Here is a 20,778-nt window from a genome sequence, read left to right as displayed (position 1 = left end):
TGCGTCGTGCGGAGTTACATTCTGAAAGCAAGCAGTGATGTTGAGGAATGGAATGTAATCACCACAGGGAGAGTCTGACAGTTATGAGATTAGTCTGGGTTCTCGCCTGTCTGAGGCAGCCAGATCCCTCCAGATTGCTGCGATTGCGCTCAATATACCATCCATGTTTAAGTTCCTTCTACGACCGTAGAAAACTGTTTCATGCTTCATACTTTCATGGTTTTCATGCTGATAAGTGTAATGCGATTTCACAATCACACCCGAAAGCCAATATATATTTTTTTTCACTATTCCGAAACACAATTTTTAGTAGGTAGAACTTTTAAACTCAGTGATTTTTGGTTACTAGATTATGGGAGAACTTGCGTTTAACTCTACTGCTATACTTTGACTTGGAGTTTATTGAAGGGAAGGGTAGAGTTATCAGACAGTGAAAGATGAAGAGCATGAGGAGCCCAAGGCAGGCATCGCTTCTGGGGGGGGGGGGGGGGGGGGGGTCGGCAAGGGAGGGGGGAGAACCGCTCAGAAGATGGCGGCCCAGCCTGCCGCTTATGTCACATAATGGGTTGACTGGCACAGATCTCAGTCACCCTGTTTAGGATTAGACCAAACCGTGTGTCTCTTCATCTGTGTGAGCACAGAGCGCTCCTTCATCGTAGACTTGGTTATTTCGGCAAGCGGAGGACCCGCCTAGTTCACCGCCTAATAAAGACCATTAGATATCAGCTGGCTTCACACGTAATAACTGCAAACCCGGCTCAGGTGTCCATAAAATGACACGGACTCTTTGTTTTATGTGAACATTGTGGCCGGGCTTTTAAACTACTGCACATTGATGTGAAAAGGCAGCACAGAATGTGGTGTAGTTGCAATGACATTCGTTCACTTTTCCGGGAGGTTCCATGGTGCTTTTCTGCTAAGCGTTTTCTTTCATTAGTGTTTCTCTTGAATTATGCAATATGCGCTTCTTTTTCATTAAGGAAACGGCATTTTTTTTTATTTCTGTTTTTTCTTTTATTATTTGCATAGTGATTTATATCAAGATTTTAAAGTCCATTTTGAGTCACTCATGTCCTCACAATGATAAATACTGATTTGTAACTGAAATTGAAGTGTACTTTGGCATATTTAAAGTAGCATGTCAAATAAAAACATCCTGCTTTAACTAATTTTATTCAAAACTGAATGCTGTTAAAGTGGCTGCAGACAGTAACACTGCATTTTAGCACAATTTAGGTAACATACATAATCTATCATCACTACATTTGTCAGGCTTTAAAGGAATGATTGGTGTAATTTTCTCAGTAATGAACATACAATGAATAATTGGAAACATACAGAAAAACACCCATCAAACCAAATCAATCTCCTTCTGCTGTCGCCGTAACACTTTTTCCATTCACTCATCATCTACAAGCTGTCAATCAAGCCTAAATGTAATGACCTAAACATCCATCAATAATGGTGTGGTGATTTGGAAATACCGCGTTAATACATCCTCGATTTTTCGGGTACATTTATTTGTGCTACAATACTATGCCCCTTTTCCCCCTGTAATTACGTATTTCATGTTTACCATAAGCAGATTTCCTGAAAGGGAAATGTAAAGGTTTGCCAGATTAGGCACCCCAGTATGGTGTTTTCCCAAGGGAATAACCCAGTGATTTGCCCCAGCTGTATGGAGTACTCCCAAGGGAGTAACCCAGTGAATTGCCCCAGCTATATGGAATACTCCCAAGGGAGATATCCAGTGAATTGCCCCAGCTATATGGAGTACTCCCAAGGGAGATATCCAGTGAATTTCCCCAGCTGTATGGAGTATTCCCAAAGGGAGTAACCTGTTGATCTTCTCCAGCTGTTTGGAGTACTCCCAAGGGAGTAACCCAGTGAATTGCCCCAGCTATATGGAATACTCCCAAGGGAGATATCCAGTGATTTGCCCCAGCTATATGGAGTACTCCCAAGGGAGTAACCCAGTGAATTGCCCCAGCAGTATAGGCTTCCTCCTGCTTTTATATAGTATAACCGCACAACGTAAATATTATAGGTTATAATGGCAATTTTGCCTAAGAAATGAATGAAGAAATGAAGAAGTGAAAATTATATCTGAAACTATTTAATCATCTTTTAGCTGCTTATCCAGGGGTTGGTAAGGGGGGGATCGCTGGAACGTGCCAGTGCGTCACAAGACATGCCAGTGGAACGTGCCAGTGCGTCACAAGACATGCCAGTGGAACGTGCCAGTGCGTCACAAGACACACACACTGCAGGCAGTATATAGACAGCTATTAGCCTGACTGTATATCTGCGGGTAGCAGGAGGACATCGGCGCGCCCAGAGGAATCATGTGCGATATGGAGAACATGCAGACTCCATGCCTGCAAGCCAAGCGGCAGCTTGAGGTAACAGCGCTACCCACTGTCGTACCCAGTACCATACTGAAAACTTCCTGTCATGCTGTTAATGAGCTCGGTGTAAAAAAAAAAAATAAAATGCATGTAATTAATGCATCTATATAAAGATGAGTGTGCCTTTCTGAGAGGTTATGGAGATGTTATGGTTACCTTTCATAGATACACACCAGCTTTATATATACACACATTTGGCCATTTATTAGATACACGTTTCCAGTGCTGCATCAAACCCTTTTTTGCCCTTAGAACTGCCTTAATTCTTTGTGGCATACAATGGATTAGGTGCTTGGAGCATTCCTCAGACTCTGGTTCAGATTTGTGAGCTGCACCTTCATGATGCGATTCGCATGATGTGAGCTGTGTGGCATGGTGCGTTATCCTGCTGGAAGTAGCCATTAGAAGCTGGGGACACTGTGGCCATAGTGGGATGGAGATGGTCAGTGATAATACCCAGGAAGGCTGTGGCATTAAAACGATGCTCAGTTGGTATTAAGGGGCCCAAAATGTGCCAAGAAAATACCCCCCACACCATTGCACCACCAGCAGCCTGAATTGTTGATACAAGGCAGGATGGATCCATGCTTTCATGTTACTTATGCCAAATTCTGACCCTGTCACCTGCATGCTGCAGCAGAAATTGAGACTCGTCTGACCAGACAACATTTTTCCAATCTTCTTTTGTCCAGTTTAGATGAGCCTGTGGCCACTCAAGCCTCAGTGTCCTGTTCTTAGCTGACAGGAGTGGCATCCGCTGTGGTCTTCTGCTGCTGTAGCCCATCTGCTTTAGGGTTTGTCATGTTGTGTGTTCAGAGATGCTCTTCTGCATACCTTGGCTGTAGCGAGTGGTTATTTCAGTTACTTTTGTCTTTCTATCAGCATGAACCGGCCTGGCCGTTCTTCTCTGACCTCTGCCATCAACAAGCATTTTCACCCAGAGACCCTCCACTAGTGTTTTATTTTTTTCTTTTTCAGCCCATTCTCTGTAAACCCTAGAGATGGTTGTGTGTGAAAATCCCTGTAGATCAGCAGTTCCTGAAATACTCATAGCCAGTCCGTCTGGCACCAGCAACCAAGCAGTGTTCAAAGTCACTTAAATCCCCTTTCTTCCCCATTCTGGTGTTTGATATGAATATAAACTGGGTGTGACCTGTACAGTATCTGCATGATTTTATACATTGTGCTGCTAACATATGGTTGGCCGATTATGTATCTGCTGCTACAAGCAGTTTATCAGGTGTACCTAATAAAGTGGCCGGCGAGTGTGTGTGACTCCCAAATTCAAATATAGTTCTTATTTATTTGAAGAGAACTGAAACGCTTTCTAAGCATGGATAATGTAGCCTTTGAAAATATCATGAGTTGGAAACCACTATAAAGTTGACCTATAAATTTATTGTGAATACATTTTGTCTTTAGCCTCGTAAATGTCACATGCCAGGCTATAACTCTGAGTTAAAAAATGTCTTAAAAATGTCTTTTCACCACCCAAAAATAAAATAAAAATAAATACATCGGTGACATAAAATATTATTTCTTTCGTGACAGGTATTTTGGCTGTAAAAGTCAAGTGCTACTTGTAAAAAAAATAAAAATTGGTTCTTTCACACATATAAGTGACATAGCCTGAGATTACAGGTGAAGCAGGACCTCAGTAAAGTGGATTCTGCTGAGGCCTTTTACCTCCCCGGTTCTGGATTCAGGTTCTTCTCCTGGCTCTGCATGTGTCCTCATTCTGTATTTATTTAATCCTCATACCCGGCTTTGCCCTTTGCCGTCCGTGGACCAGTATCTCCACATAACAGTGTCTTTTATTAAAAGGAACCTGCTACCTGTGTCCTTTAATCAGTCCAGTATCGCTCACGTTGTTTGTGGAAAAAGAAACAAAGAAGATTATGTCTATATTATCTACAGTATGTGACATTATGTTATCTACAGTATATCAGCAGATGGTGGATTATTACTGGCCTGTCTGGCGTAGCTTACAGCAAACTGATTGGTTGAAAGGGAGGAACTGGCTGTGGCAGTATTATCTCTTATCCTCTCATTTTGTCTACATTGGAAACATCATGGAAGCAGCTATAAAGTCTGACTCGGGGGTGCAGGTGAGCTGATCACAGCGGAAAGTGAATGACAGCAATTCACAGCACTCTTTAATTAAAATTGAAGGTGTACAGTGTCATGCCCGGCTCGTCGGCTCCTCATGTGTGCCACGCCCCCTGCTTACCCACGTGTTCTTTCCCGATCGTACCCAGCTGTGTCGGATTATTTTCAATCAGTCCTGTGTATTTCAGTCCGTGTCTTACCTGAGTCCTTTGGCTGTCATTGATGTTAGTCGGTGTGCGATGTTCTCCTGTTCTGGTTCCCTGATTAAATCCTTAGTTTTGCCCCGGATTTGCCTGTTTGCCTGCTACTTGCTTGCCGCACCCACACGATCGCCGCTCTCCCCGCGCCAGGTCATGACATACAGGAGAAGATACGAGTGATATTTGTAGATGGAAAACCTAGATGTGGAATTACAAGTGTCTCTGACTATAGCTGTATATGCCGACCGGCCTTAACCTGCCTAAAATTGTGTAGGTCCCCCTCCATGTTGCCAAAACAGCTCTGACCCGTCTACGCATGGACTCCACATGACCTCTGAAGGTGTCCTGCGGTATCTGGCACCAAGACATTAGCAGCAGATCCTTTAAGTCCTGTAAGTTGCGAGGTGGGGCCTCCATGGATCGGACTTGTTTGTCCAGCACATCCCACAGATGCTTGATTATATTGGGATCTGGGGAATTTGGAGGCCAAGTCCACACCCTGAACTCTTTTTCATGTTCCTCAAACCATTCCTGAACATTTTTTGCAGTGTGGCAGAGCTGAATACACTGCTGCCTAAATGACTGTACATGTACATACATTTCCAGCACTGACTTTTTCTTCCAGATCAAAATACTGGCTCCTGTTTTGCTGCTAGACATTTTTCCCATCGATTGTGTGTTACGACTGAACTGACAGCTTGTTTTTCATATTTGTACTGAAGCGTTGCAGTCATATTCTAGGGACGACCAAAACATAAACTAGGAGACATTAACGTTTGAGTCTGAGTACTAGTTGGACAGGATGTAAGTGGCCAACATAAGGGATGCAACCTCAAGATTGTGTTTGAATCTTGAGGTCTTCTGGGGAAGGAAGAACAAAGTATCGTTTTGAAGCTCAAAGAGTGATTTGATGAGATAAAGTTTCTTCCTTTAAATTTACATTGAATATAAACTGTCTGTAGAGGTAGAGTAAGATAGGTGTTATGGCAACTCGTACAATTTCATGACCGCATGTGAAAGTGATTAAACTTTCTCTGAACTGTAATGCAAGACATCTCACACTGTTCAAGACTCTTCCGCCAAATTAATCAGACCAAGAAGGGCTGATGACGGCGTCCGAAACAATTTAATTTTCCCCAGTAACCGCAGGCTATACTGGTTTTGGAATAACAACAGAGATATGAATTAGTCACACTGACTTTTTGGACACACATTTCGTATGTCAGGACATTTAAGATTAGTTGCAAGCTGAGACAACACAAAACCGAAAGGAGAGATAGTAGAGCAGGTGAACAAAAGTGTGTGTTGGGGGGGGGGTTGTATGAGTGTAACTGCTCTATGAGAGTCCAAAAACAGCACTGCCAGGTCTTACTTATACTCCACAGCAGTAACGGTGTGGGCCTGCATTTCACGGCCTCAAGGAAACCAGACATAATCTCACGCTACCAGCCTCATGCACCTCAAATAATAACATTTCAGTCATGTCTCTGAATATCTCACTTTACCAACTTCCCTATACTGCTGGAAAGCCTTAGTGTTGCACACAGTGGATCGGATATGGTTCAGTGATAACAATCTGATATCACTTAAGTCACTGCATTTCCGTGATGGGCCAAAACGGTAAGAAAAAACAGCAGATGACAGTGAATTCCTAAGTAACCGTCGATAACATCTAAAGTTAGAAAAAACTAAAGAATTTCACTTTTGAATTGACTTCATGATTGGAATTAACTAAAAGATATTAAATTAAAACATTACACAACTTTGAAAGCACATGCATGATTCTGTTGCTATATGTAAATGGGTATATAATGTTATAACACCTGATGCATCAAGACAACACGATCTGACAGCATTTTCACACACACATACAAACACAAGCACCAGGGGTGCCGTAAAGGCGGGGAAAGTTAAACTGGAACTTGTTTGGACTGGTCTGGGTTGGGGACCCAATACGATTCGCTTCCATGGGGCCCAAAATCTTTACCAGCCCCCCTGACAAGGATAGACATAAATAAGAAGTTTTTTTGTGGTTGTGGACTTTTGGTTTATGTAAGTCAGCTAAATGACTGCTGGTCTAAGTACCAAGGAAACCCACTAACTGAACACTGCTTATTCATATGGCTGCAGTAGGACCTGGTTAGAAGGGACTGTGCTCTGTCTTGCCATCACTTAGTTTTCGTCTTTTCACAGCAATCGTGCAGATCCAGTCCACGTTTTGTAATGCTGCTAATCCTTTGCACAGCACTGTACTCTGTGTGTGTGTGTGTGTGTGTGTGCGTGTGCGTGCGTGTGCATGTGTGTGTGTGTGTGTGTGTATGTGTGTGTGTGTGTGTGTGTGTGTTTGCACTCCCAAAGTAACTATACTTTGCATAACCTCTGGACTGTAAACAATATATTGGCCTGGAAAGGAAGTCGACTTCAATCATGAAAGGCAGCTAACTGCAGCTTACACTGCAGATCTCACTGGAATTGGCGTTACGACGTTCTGTTCTGTTGCTGGCTGTGAATTTACCTTGGATGGAAATTGCATTTGGGCTTCATCATACACTTGAAACAAACGTGAGCAGAATGGTGTCAGTACAAGAGAAATATGTCCACTTCCCCAGCGGTGGAAAAAATGAACCCATGAAGTTAGGTGGTGCATAGTGCTGGGGTTGGGGGGGGGGGGGGTCAGGCTTAGGGAGCACAGAGGGTGATTCTTCTTCGTATAATTTAGTTAGAAAAATGTAACTAACGAGCCTATACTAGGTGACTGTGCTTGAAAGTGCTAAAAACACAGTTCATCCATCCATCCATCCATCCATTTTCCAAACCGCTTACCCTACTGGGTCGCGGGGGGGCAGCCCATCACAGGGCACACCTCACACGCCAGTCACTCACACATGCACACCTACGGGCAATTTAGCAACTCCAATTAGCCTCCGCATGTTTTTGGACTGTGGGGGGAAACCGGAGTACCTGGAGGAAACCCCACGACGACATGGGGAGAACATGCAAACTCCGCACACATGTAACCCAGGCGGAGACTCAAACCCGGGTCCCAGAGGTGTGAGGCAACAGTGCGAACCACTGCACCACCATGCTGCCCACAGACCGTTCAAATGTTTCTTATATATCATCAGAGGCTTAATCACTTTTTGTTAAACTGGTCAAGGCAATAATGTAGAATATGGATAATCTTAATTTCAGTTCTTTCAGTCGTCACAGACTCAACAAGATTTTTAATGATGAGTTTATTGTTGGACAGTGCCCCTTATTTGGAGTTTCTATTTTATTTCTGATGTTACATTTGGGAGATAAAGTGGGATCAATACAGTGATACATTCTTTCAGTCTCTTTCCTTTATTATGAGTCTTTAGTGCTGGATCTTTAGCTCTAGTACGTTATGTGGGACACACAGAACTGCCAATGTCGACGTTATAAAAAGTGAGGTTTCTTTTTGATACCGAATCTAATCTCTCCCCTTAGTGCCCTCCTTAGTCATTAATACAGCCAAAGATAAACTGCATAATTCCCTGGTTTTCCGTTTAATTTACTGCAGTGAACCGTAAGGCAGGAGCTGAAGTCGCAAATGCAATCAGGTGGAAGAAGACTTCCCAGGTGTGAGAGCGACAGAGGGTCCCTTTGGGCCAGTAGGTGGGGGGAGAACAAGACCCCAAACGGGTCCATGTTCCCCTGCGACAGCATCACGGAAAGTCCCGATTCCAGGTGGGGGGCAGCCAGTCAGTAAGGAGCGAACAGCACAGGTGAGGAAGGGGTCCGGATGGGTCCGGGGGCCGGGCGGAGCAGTGGGGCTGGGAGAGGCGGAGTCTGGAACAAGGCGGCGGGGCTTGAACGGAGGGGGAAGTGGGGGGCCACGGGTGCCAGGGGGCTTGGTAGCAGGCAGGCTGGGAGAGGCTGGTCCAGGCCCTTCTTCAAGCCTAAGTTCACCTAAAGAGAGAGACGGTCTCACCAAACAAAGGACCACAGCACCGGATGTCTTGCATATGCTATCTAAGTTTATCAAGTTAGTTTGTTTGTCTAAGGCCATTGTTGTCACAAGTGATTCAGAGTTTGTAAAATAAATTATAATTGTAATGTAAATTTGAATTCTAGTGTGAATTGTAATTGTAATGTAAATTGGAATTCTGGTGTGAATTGTAATTGTAATGTAAATTTGAATTCTAATGCAAATTGTAATTGTGAATTGAAATTATAATGTAATTGTGATGTAAATTGTAGTGTAAGTGTAAGTCTAAGTTGTAAGGTGCCATATACAATGAGATTATGTCCATCCCTGTGACTTTACGGTACTGAGAATGTTTGTAGAGCCATTGGGCTGCTAATTCTCCTCTCGTCACACTATGGTGGGGGGATGCTCTGCGGGGACTTCATACACATTCCTCCTTCTGTCATGAAATATGAAGCCCACATTTTTCATGTATGTAATTGAAGCCAATATTATATCCTAATCAAAAGAAAGGAGTCAGCTCTGTATAGATTAAGGGAATGTTTTACTGTGGTTAGTAATATTTACATACTATTGTCAAATTCCTAATGACCAGACTAAAGCTATTTCATTTCCAAGACATTACATGAAGAAGCAGAGCATCATTAGAAGGCCACAATGACTGAGAAGGTGCAAGTTAAAAGGGGAACAAGGGCACTGAGCTAATGGCGCCCAATGATGATAATAAGAGGAACGCCGATACGTCACACGTCGTGGTCGCGGTGATGTCCGGCAGGAGGACTCACGGTCTGGCCTTTCTGTGCTTTACTGTAGGGATTGTATTTTGGTTTTGGAGGTTTGCCTGCCGCTCGGTCTTTGTGTCGCCTGCTGCTGATATGCTGGAGAAGAAACAGAATCTAAGCTGAATCATAAAAGTCACCCCGTTTATGCAAAACGCAGAATGAATGATTGGTTCAGGGAGATATCCAATCAGATTGTAGAGGAGGTGGGTCCAAGCAACCAGAGGATGTGGGACCAAGACGTCTGATTGGTTGGACTCGCCTCCTCTAGTTGCACGCACCTGCCTCCTCTACAATCAGACTGGTTATCTCCCTGAACCAATCATTTTTTTATTCTGCCCTCAGAATAAGTAAACAAGTATAACTCCCATGAACCTTGTTCATAGGTTATGAAATTCATATTACAATTGTTATATTATGACATCATTGTTATGAATACATACAAATAGCTATGTTGTATATCCATTATTGTACATCCTGTGGCATTTTATAAATACATATATAATGCTGAGGATATATACAGGAAGTGCTGGAATATGAAAACATCTAGGAAGGAAATTTGATTTAAATCAGCAGGTAAGCCAAGCAAAATATTGACTGTTATATGGGATTCAGTGCCCCCCCCCCCCCCCCCCCCTACACAGAATGAACTCTAGTCACCTGTTTGAGCTGCGTTTCTGAATTCACGTGCACGTCACACGTCTCACAGTGGAACATTCTGTTCTGTAGGCCTGTACATGCTTTGGTGGCCTGGCTCAGTTTGCCCTTGACCCCTGGCCTCGGGAAAGACTTAATGGTTCCGTTTCCAGTCCTGGCTTCGAGCATCGTTTTGTGCTTGGCACCTGACCATGGAAGGCAGCCATTAACAACAGCTATTAAATTATATCAATATATGACACCATCTGCTTTTGACAATGTGTTCATGTGGTGTGTAATAGAGTGCAGATTTATTGCACCTGAGAGGAAAAACATTGAAGGATTTATAGCAGTCTGAAGAGTGGGGGTTTATTTTAGGTCTTTGTGTTATTTGGGTTCGTTTTCGTAAGAGACTGGGCCTGGCGTCCGGACGGAGATCGCGAGGCTCCTCACCGACGTTGTGGGCTTCCAGCTGTGATGCGGAGTTCACAGCCACCTTGCAGAGGGAGCAGTAGAGGAGGCGTCTGGCCTTCTCCTCCTCCGTCTCCTCCCCTGGCTCTCCAGAGGAGTCACTTTCAGGCGACCCGTGTCTTCCCTCTACCACGGGGGCCTCTGGCTTTTCAGGGACGTCATGGAGCGACGCCGACTCCCTCACGCTCGAGGGTGAGGATGGCAGAGACGCCACCCCAGCTAGGCTGCCTGTGGACAGAAGAAGATCATTTGCACAAGATCGAAGCCATGCCAAGTCGGCTATGCTCAGCACTCCTCCTCTCCTGGAAGTTCCAAGAGTCTCCCACAAACCGACCTCAGATCCTTGACACCCACGAATGATGCCCAATGTCCGGGAAATCTGTTCCTCTGCTTTTCTGCAGCAGTGTAATTAGTTAGCAAGAAGTTTTACCACCAAGACCTTGCCCAATCCAGTCGGCAAATTTTAGCCTTACCACCACTCCCCAGACAACAAATCCTGCTCGCACAACACCGCCCCCTCCACCCTGAGCTAGAGTGGTGTATAATTTCCAGTACCCTCACACCTCTTACATTATACCACAATATACAGTATTTTGATTTTATAAAGCAATGCTATTCTAGAATTTCGTTAAAATATTTGCCAGGGTGTTGGAGTGGGGGCAGTATTTTCAAATGAGAAGGTGAGATTTATATATATTTGAAATCGATGCATGCAAATCTTATATCTGGATATTCGTACTTACATGAAAGTCGTTAAGCCCTCATAATTGATCGACAATAAACCAAATCTTGCAGTGTGTCAAACGGATTAGAAAAAATAAAAACTCACCCCAGAATAATCCATTCCCATATTAATGTCCTCTATGACAGCATCTCATTACAGTGCAAATGAACCCAGTCGCTTGACAGATTTGCATGCTGTGATTAGCTGTAATCACAGATTGCCTCTTTGTTGCAGTGTCCGGCACCTGACAGGAGGGGCCTTTTTTTTTGGGGGGGGGGGGGTGATTTTCTCAGTCTCACCTTTGACTGTTAAAATCACCATAAACATAAGAGCTTATGATTTCTTGGGTTTGCCACATTTTATCTGAATTCCGTAACCTGATATATTTCCCCTGTATACAATGCGTCACGCAACCCAAATGTCATTGCATATATTTGGTATATTTCAGTGACTGCCGAGCCAATGCATGCTTGTTGTGTAAAGAAAGGAAGATGCTTTGTTCTTTAGCTCCTGGTCAAAACTGTGATGGTTTGAGTTTCAGCGTCATCCTCCATATGCCACAGTTTTCTGCACGACATCTGAATGCCAAGCACACAGTCCCAGTGGTCTGGGTGCTGCTCCGCTCTGCTGAATATCCTAAGCGGCTGAACAAACTCTAACGACAATTTTTATCTTGGGGCAGCATGATGCTGAATGTCCAGCAGGTGGGCAATTAGAGTCGCTAACCATGGAAGGACAGCAACCGCACTGTAAGCAATTTCTGGGTCTTTCTCTCAAGTGTAAAATTTCATCAGATTGGGTAGAGAATTCCGTCAGTCCACAAGGAGACACTTTTTGCTCATTTTTTTGATTGTTGGTTTATTTACAAAGTATATAACAGCGAATATAAGTGGTATACTACAGTGGTATGTAACCAGTGAAATGTTTGGACACACCTGTTGAAAATCATTCAATCATTTTCAACAAGATAAGAAGTCTAAGCACACCTGGAGGTTATGTAGTTACTGTATTATCTTGTATTATTATCTGTATTATTGTGAACAAGGAAAGAGTTAGAGTTGTATTGAAGAATAAGAGCATGATAGGCAACTTGAGCCCAGAACTTGTGGAAATACCTTCGGGACTGTTGGAGGAGCATTACAGCTACATCTGGAAGCTGGTTGAAAGAATGCAAATAGTCTGCAATGTTGTCATCAAAGCAAGTGGGGGTTATTTTCAGGAATCTAAAATTTGACATGTATTACTTCATTGCTTCGAGGCCTTTTACTATATGGTGAAAAAGGTTGCCAAAATACAGACAAATGCATTAAGTGATACTTTACTTGGCATGAACAACGTAGTGTGTTATTACTTAAGTATTAATTAACCAGAAAGTCTTAGCTACTTACTGATCACTTACTGATGATGTCCGTTCATCATTAATGAATTGTGACGTTCGTTATCTCAAGCAATTATTATTTTTGTGATACGATTATTCATTGTTTTGGGATTCGCAGTGAAGGGATGTGGAATGCTGATTCTGGGAAGCTGTGCAGCACATCGAATAGGAATCCTGACTAAGAGCAACACGGAAGAAATTTGCTACCTATTTTTGCAATTTGTAGGAGCCACTCACCTTGACATACCTGCTAATAAATGGCAACGCAAAGCAATCAGAGGCAATCAGAGAGGTGAAACATGCCAAAGAACAACCAGCATGATGCACGAATGTTCCAAGCAATCCTGCTCCTCATTTCCCAGACATACTGTATCTTGCAAGACTCTTTTGCTTTAGTATCACTGTCCTGCTTCTATAAGGAGCCACACATTAGCATCCCTTCCAATCTACAGACACAATAAGGTGTTAATGACAATATAAGGAGACCCGTCTCCAACTGTCTGCGGTATCTCTCCACAGAACTGGGGAGACCTGTTTCCTGTTCAGCTAACAGCACTTTGTGATTAGATGTTTCACTGCAGCAGACTCTTTTCCTCCCGTCTCTCCCTTCAGACATGGTTCACCACTTTCTTCTGATAAAAGTCAGGATCAGAAAAGAATCCTTTTATAAAACTCTTCCATACTTTCTACCTCTTTTTCTACCATGTAATCAAAGTCCCCAGGACTTTCCTAGTCTCTTATCAGCATTAGAAAATTTAGCACTTTTATCCAAATAATTAAGTTCAACGATGTATCGCTACTGTGAAAATTAGACAGTGATTCAGCTCTCTGAAGTTATGCTTTTGTTGTTATTTTATTAGTTTCATCCTTTTATATTCCAAGTGTATAAATCTCCTTAGTTCTCCTTCCAAAATGCTGATGTTGATAAACAAACCCACTGCCCTTTTTCTATTGCCAACTGTTTCTTTGTAAATGACACTGCAATAATGCAATGCCATGCAACATGAAAGCAATTAAGGATTTTAATTAATATTTTTTCCTATAATGGAAACTGTCTTTTTTTTGTCACGAACATAAAAATGCAATTAAATTGTTTATTTGCAAAATCAGTTCTCTTTGCAATGTCATTTTCATGTTATGTGGTCTTTCACCGTTTTAGCGGGATTGATGTCGGAGGCTCACGGAGCCGGTTTCTGCTTATTCGGATGGCTGTAGCTACACAGCTGACAATCCTACCATATCTCTTCCTCAGTGGCTCCTAGCTGGGGATGTTTCCTACTGAACTGGCCTGGGGTGAAAAACACAGCATGCTGGTTCACGGACATCTAATCTTCTGTAACTCTTTAACCAGCATAATGTTCTCTTTTTTCGTGATGGGTTCTACCCCTGAAATCTGAACGTTGGCTCGCGAGCATGTAGGTCACCTTTAAGTCAAAACTTTTCAATGGATCAGCATAGTTTCCTTATCCACTGTAAAGTCCAGGCAAAGCGAAACTGAACGTGAAAGGACGCACTCTCCGGGACGACCTGATACGTGATCTGGGTTGGATAGACAGACCCATGGCAGGTGTGAGCAAAAAATCAGCCAAACTGAGAGAGGGGAAGGGTAACAAAGGGGCACATCTGCGGTAGGAAAACCCCAAAAAACCTGACCTGTTGTTTCAGGGCCTGTAGGGGGCAGCGTAGCCTGGCTGCCCTTTGTGGATTCCTTGGTGACCATCACATTGTTTTGCTCGCATTTCAGCGCGCCCAGTGCTTTCAGCCTCTTCGCATGCTTAATTCCGTTGTAGTGAGCTGAAGCTTGGCTCTGCAAGTGCAGCATGCATTCAGAATTAGTCTACAGGCAACGAGAGTTTACAGCACACTGACCTGCTTTAAAAATGCATCAAAAACTGTGTCCACAATAATGCTGGTGGCATTTATTCGTAAGCGATGGCGCCATTAGAAATGAGACTGTTTCTAAGTAACGAGCTGGAGGATTTCTTAGTTTAGTGGTTGTCTAATCTGCTTTAAGGACTCCAGAATTATCCGTGAAGGCCAATGATAGCATTGGTAGTTTCCGGAATTGGCTCCGGACCGCCCGGACAGTGCAGAGGACAAGCAGGTTTGGATAGTGGATGGTTTGATGGAGTTATGCAATGAAAATATCAAGTTATACACTGAAAATATGATGGTTAGCTTCTAAGGTCTTTGTAACGTCTGTGTGATAGAAACTAATTTAGCTTTGTTTGAGAAGGTCACAGATGTGCTGCTGAAGTCACGAAGTGTCTCTGTAATCACACATTCCTGAGGCGCTGATATCCATGGTACTGCAAAATCTGCTTTACTCTGTCACACACATGGGGCCCCTTCAGCTGTGACTCTCAGGTCTAGCTGACTGTTTGCAGGAGCTGCGCACACGAGACACCGAGGGTTACATGAACATGCAAGCTCGACCAAATGAAATCCCTTTTACGCACTGACTCCGTTTTCATTCCAGCAGTTCCTGCATTGTGGGGGGGGGGGGGGGGGGGCAAATGCCGTGACAGAAAACTGCAAATAGCTTTTTTGTCAGCCTAGAGCGTCTGAAAACACCTGAATGCATGATAACTCGACAAAAAAATAATTAGGCACTTTTATTCTGTGTGCTGTATGGCTTGTATTCATATTATATAACTATAGTCAAGTCTAAATCCTATTTAGGGTGGGTTCAGTTTCCCAATTTTTTTGTCTCACTCCCCTGGGGGAAAAAAATGTAATCCACTTGCTGATTTGTACCCCCCACTCCTCCAGGTGGCAAATTTGATTATCAGAGACCGGGGGGGTTGGCGTCTGCTATTTTTTCAGATTGAAAATGGTGACCCTACTGGCCGTTCAATCAAATCCCAGAATTGTCCCTGTATGTAACTTATATCACATTTATTTTAATAAAACCCGACGATATATGTATAGAATGGAGGCCTTGAGACTCCCATGAGCAGCTTCTGTGTTTCTAAAAACCTTTATTTGTGATGTTCGCCGCACCTTTGCCTTCATTGGTGGTTGGCGGCGCTGCAGGCCCAGCGAGGCCTATCAGGATGAACGCTCACATCACCAATTAAAGTTTCGATTTTCTCACTTGCAGCTGCATTCGGGGTCTGCAGAAAGCGGCAGGACGACTTCTAATCTGCACTTGTCACTTTCTGAGTTAAAGCTTAAAATGAAATGAGTTTCTTCTGTGTTTCTGCCATTAACCAGGTGGAAAAAAAAGGAGTATTATTGATTTTTTTAATAATTACTTATTACCCTTTTGCTGTCAGGCATTATTATACACAAAAGTAACATCAGTAATAAAGACATTACAGGGAGGAAAACCGAAATGGTATTTTTACTATGCATTATTTTCCAGATATATTTACAATCCAGTCTATTGAAATATGTATGAGTGTCAGCTTGTAATCTCCAAATTGAATTTTCTGTAAAACATCGTGAGTAAATCAATGAGTTCTCCACTGTAGTGATAAAAGACCCCCATACTCCAATTGTTCATTCGCTGAACTGACTTTGAAATGGACAGTTCATTACTTATAATAAGCGAGAGCTTTTTTTCTTTCCATACTTCTTTACAGCTGCCGATTCATTTTGACAGGAAGAATCGCTTGCCATAAATGACTAATACGAAAGACGGACGTACCGAAATCCACTCACTAAAACTATGATTATTAGCCATTATGATACATGCATATTTCATGGGATTCCCCTAACATCCATACAGCCGTCCAACTGAGTTCCAGCGGGATGCACGACCTCGTCGTAAATCAGATATCGATAAGCAGACTGAGGTGATACCAACCAGATGTTTGGATAAACATCCTCTAGGAGGCAATTTTATGCATTGAAGTGCATTTCAAGAAGAAAATTATAATAAACTACTTTCTGATGGAAATTAAGATGTCACAGTCGCCCTAAATCTCGGCCAAGGAAATGGAAAAGATCCCCTGGTCTGCCTTGACCCGCTGTGACGGATGGTTTTGATGAATGCAGATTATCGTGAAATAATCCCCAGTGCATGAGAGATGACAGCTCCGTGGTGGAATACATCAGCCCAGCACCAGCATAAATTTCCACTACAGAACAGGCAGCTGCTTAACTTAAGAGAACCCGGCATGTTTTATAATTATTCTGGTTTGCTCAGTCCTGATAAGGTAGACAGAGTGACTTTTAGGCCTGCATACAATCATCCAAAGCAAACAGAACCATTTCTAAAGCCAATAAGAGTAATTTACAATTTGTGAAATAATTTGTTACTAAGGAAAGCAACGTATTCAGATAATGATATATGATCATAATATATGGTTGAGAAGCAACTTGAGAAACAGCATCTATATTTGCACTCACCTCAGAGTTAAATTTGAGCTTGCACACGCTGCAGGAAACAACATGCTTTTTTTGGGGGAGTAGAGGGATTCCCAAAGTGTGAGTTACGGCAGCTTTTTGAGTCTGGTTCAGCTGTAAAAGAGAAAGAGAGACCAATTAAAGTACAGCAGTGTGTCACCCCGTGCACACCTGGGGGGGTGGGGCAGTAAGTCACAGGGGGGCTATTCACTCCGGCTCGGGCCGGTGCCCTTAGGACACGTTAAAAATCACTTTGCTTCACGTTTTCAAGCATTTGGAAAAGTCTTGCGGTTGAATCGCCAAGCAGATTAACCTGCAACGGGACGTTTGGATCTCAAGGACGGCCCTAAAAACTACAAAAAATCTCCTGAACAAAGTCATGTGCACATTTTAATGATGGAAAAGGTGTAGCGGATGCACAGCAGATCCCTGAAGGTTCTGTGCGTCCAGAGGGTCTGACGTGGATTCTGCTAAGTGGCTAATCAGCTGCTTCGCAGATGGTTATTTGGCTGAAGCATTATTTTGTTTATCGGCATCATTTGAGGACCAGCTGCAGCAGAATATCAGGGCAGGAGCTTTATTTATGTGCACTGGGCTCTACATGCTGCACAATTCAAGAGGGGCGTGAGGGAGAGAGCCGTCTGAGCCGGGATCGCTGCTCCCTGGGATTGTCTTACTGTATGATGTTAACTGTCGTCTCTCTTATCTCTGTATATGTGTGTGCGTACGTGCATGTGTGTGTGCGTGTATGTGTGTGTGCGTGTGTGAGTGTCTGTGTGTGTGTGTGAGTGTGTGAGTGAGTGTGTGTGTGGGTGAGTGTGCGTGCATGTGTGTGTGTGTGTGTGTATGAGTGAGTGTCTGTGTGTGTGTGTGCGAGTGTGCGTGTGAGTGTGTGTGTGTGCGTGCATGTGTGTGTGTGCGTGCATGTGTGTGTGTGTGAGTGTGTGCATGTCTGTGTGCGCGTGTGTGGGTGAGTGTGCGTGTGTGTGTGTGTGTGCATGTGTGTGTGTGTGTGTGTGAGAGTGTGCGTGTGTGTGTGTGCGTACGTGCATGTGTGTGTGTGTGTGTGAGTGTGTGTGTGTGAGTGTGTGCGTACGTACATGTGTGTGTGTGTGTGTGTGTGTGTTTGTGTGCTGAAGCATTTGTACAAATGACGGTTGTGTTTCTATGTTCACCGAAAGGTCGAGGTGACAGACCATCTAAACTCTCCATTGGGTCATTTCTTTCACTTTCGATGCATTTTATTCCATTTCTCTGGTAGATGAGCTGACATAAGCATCTGCTTGCCTCTATTCCTTTAATCTAAAAGCATCCTTATCGGACCTCAACGTCGTTGGTGGGTGGAGTGGGGGGAGGAACACGGCCCTGTTTAACTCCATGGAAACGGGGGAAAACACATGGCTGTGTGCAGGGGGGCACAAAGAGGGGGGGTTGTATGACAGTCTGCACAGACAGGCATGTAGCTCTAATAGTTTCTAATTACCATGCAAATGGCTTCAGATGGTCCTCAGCTAGACCTGAGAACAAATTCTGAGGAGAATTTTCCTTGCATGGAAATCTTAACAAAATAAATGTTGCCAAAGTCCATGTTCCACAGCAACACGTGTGTAGGATCTCGTACTGTTCTCCCATCTCTGCAGCTGTTATAAAAGACATATTTATTTTCGCTAAACTGTTAGCTGAGAAGCTCTGACTTTTCATACATGCGCACTTTTGAGCGGCTCATATCAGACACAATTTGAATCCAATCGCTTTGTTTAAAACCAATTCCTTTTTTTTCTACCAAGTGCTTAGTTAGAACCGAAGCTTTGTAGTGTCGGAAAAGATCCACTCTACGGAAGTAGCACTTCTACGTGGCAAATTGTTAGTTTATTTGTAGATGAACTCATGATGATACTGATGACGACGTGAAAGGCAGAACACTGAGCGATGTGGACAGACTCCTCCAACCTGAAGTCTGAATCTAACATTAACGCACGTCAAATTCACTGTCTGCTGCGTGTGAGTGGGATAAATGACCTGTCCAAAGTAATCTTTAAACCTATATTTTTCCCAATTACACAGGCAGCCCGGGAGAGTCGACAGGTCCTCCAGATGGTCGCAGACACGCTCGGACACGTGCACACGAGTGTGACGAGCAGTGATCCCCTCAGAAATGTGGTTTTGGGAGCCCTTTGTACTCACGCTCAAATTCAGCCGCCCGACAGCCTGTCCCCTCTTCCATTTGCTGAGCGTGAGGCTTTGTCCAGCCGGGGGGAGATCCGCTATACTCTAGCAGGAAGGGGGCAAAGGGAGCGCGGTGTCACACTCTGTTACTGCACCGCGAACGGAGACAGAAACACAGTAACTCATCCAGACCAGACGTACAGGGGGTGGAGACCAACCTACAGACCTATAAACTAAAGGCCTTCAATGCTATACATATTTATTTGATTCCTTCACTATGAACATCAACTAGATAAAGCTACAGATTGGATATGATTGAAAATACATATTTAATTATTATTATAACAGTTTTGACTGCTCAGTAATAACACATTTAAAAACACTATTCAAATATTTGCTTGGTCAGCCACTTTAAACCTAATAGATAATATCCATGGTAATATCTTTCTAGTACTTATGTGAAACTGACTTGCAAATTGTTACGTTTAACTAGAGTGCATGACCTCGCATTCACTGCACGGTTGTTTTATTTTAATGCGCCGTTTTTACAGTTTTTTACTAATGCAGTTTTCAGAGTGGATCTGTGCGAAGCGTAAACAGAAGACGACGCTTCTCCTGTCTTTTCTGCTCTGCTGTTTCTGAGGGAATGTGATTAATCCATGTTTTATCTATGAGAAAGATAAGAGGAAATATATCATGATTTCTCGGTCTCTGTCCTTTCTGTCACGTGTGTGTGGCCTCTCTGACAGCTTAAAATTTTTTCTTAAATACGTGAGAATATGTGAGAGGTTGAACTGTAAAATTCTGTATCACCCCAAAGGAGCGGCAAGACCCATATTGTAAAGGAGTCTGTGAAACTGCAGCACGATGACATATAAAATACAAACATTCGGTGACCCAGCGGCATAAATAATTGCAGTATTTGAATAATTTGCAGCTGACGCGGGTGAAACGGCCCGTAGCTATGAAAACAATTCAGCCGCATCATTAGTTTAACCATGAATGACCTGAATCAGCACAGCTGCTGGAACACGGATGTAAACATTGACAAAGGAAAGAGGACGAGTTTGCAAATGTGATATGATTTGCCCAGGACCCCTTCCACTGAAGGATTTCTCATTTAATTAAATAAAAGATAATTATCCATCCATCCGTCTTCCCTAACCCCTCATCCACCCTGCATGGGATGCTAGCCATACCCGCGGACATATGCTCACACACTATAGCCAATTTAGAGGTGTCACATGACCTGGCTGCACGAAGAGGCTTCCAAGGTGAACTTCCAGAGTGGAGATAGTCGGTAACTAATCGCCTTCATTTGATATGGTGACTGATTTAGTGGCAGGGGGTTTAAATTTACGATCGCTGCAAGTTCAATTCCCAAGCTGCGCTCCAATAACATGATCTGGAGCAAACTACTTAATATAAACGGTTCTGGGGTGGCATCCAGCTTCTGTAAATCCATGCAAATGAAATAACTTTCAATGTGCTTCATAAATAAAATATACAGTTTTGCGAAACGCTTTAGAAACATCAGGCCAGAAGCTTCCAATGAAATGTTTAAAAGGTTAAAAAAAAGGTTCTTTTTATGATCCGTAAAAA

At 43.3% G+C, this 20,778-nt stretch overlaps 1 protein-coding gene across 2 annotated transcripts in view; it reads right to left on the bottom strand.

Annotated features, from left to right (window-relative positions):
• Positions 1–7,936: 7,936 nt before the first annotated feature.
• The window catches only part of znf385d (zinc finger protein 385D), a 31,347-nt gene continuing 18,505 nt past the window's right edge, over positions 7,937–20,778 (bottom strand). For both annotated transcript variants that reach the window (XM_049026785.1, XM_049026784.1), the window contains exons 3-9: positions 19,195–19,281; positions 17,014–17,124; positions 14,311–14,464; positions 10,538–10,783; positions 10,109–10,290; positions 9,455–9,547; positions 7,937–8,650 (exon numbers count right to left, since the gene is read on the bottom strand). In XM_049026785.1, the coding sequence (XP_048882742.1) occupies positions 8,444–8,650; positions 9,455–9,547; positions 10,109–10,290; positions 10,538–10,783; positions 14,311–14,464; positions 17,014–17,124; positions 19,195–19,281 (1,080 nt within the window). In that variant the 3' untranslated portion in view covers positions 7,937–8,443. The remainder of the gene's footprint in view (positions 8,651–9,454; positions 9,548–10,108; positions 10,291–10,537; positions 10,784–14,310; positions 14,465–17,013; positions 17,125–19,194; positions 19,282–20,778) is intronic.

The sequence above is a fragment of the Brienomyrus brachyistius genome, chromosome 9, assembly GCF_023856365.1.
Source record: "Brienomyrus brachyistius isolate T26 chromosome 9, BBRACH_0.4, whole genome shotgun sequence".
In the NCBI taxonomy this organism is placed as follows: Eukaryota; Metazoa; Chordata; class Actinopteri; order Osteoglossiformes; family Mormyridae; genus Brienomyrus; species Brienomyrus brachyistius.
Note: the sequence above shows the minus strand (reverse complement) of the source record. Positions and strands in the feature narration are given on the sequence as shown.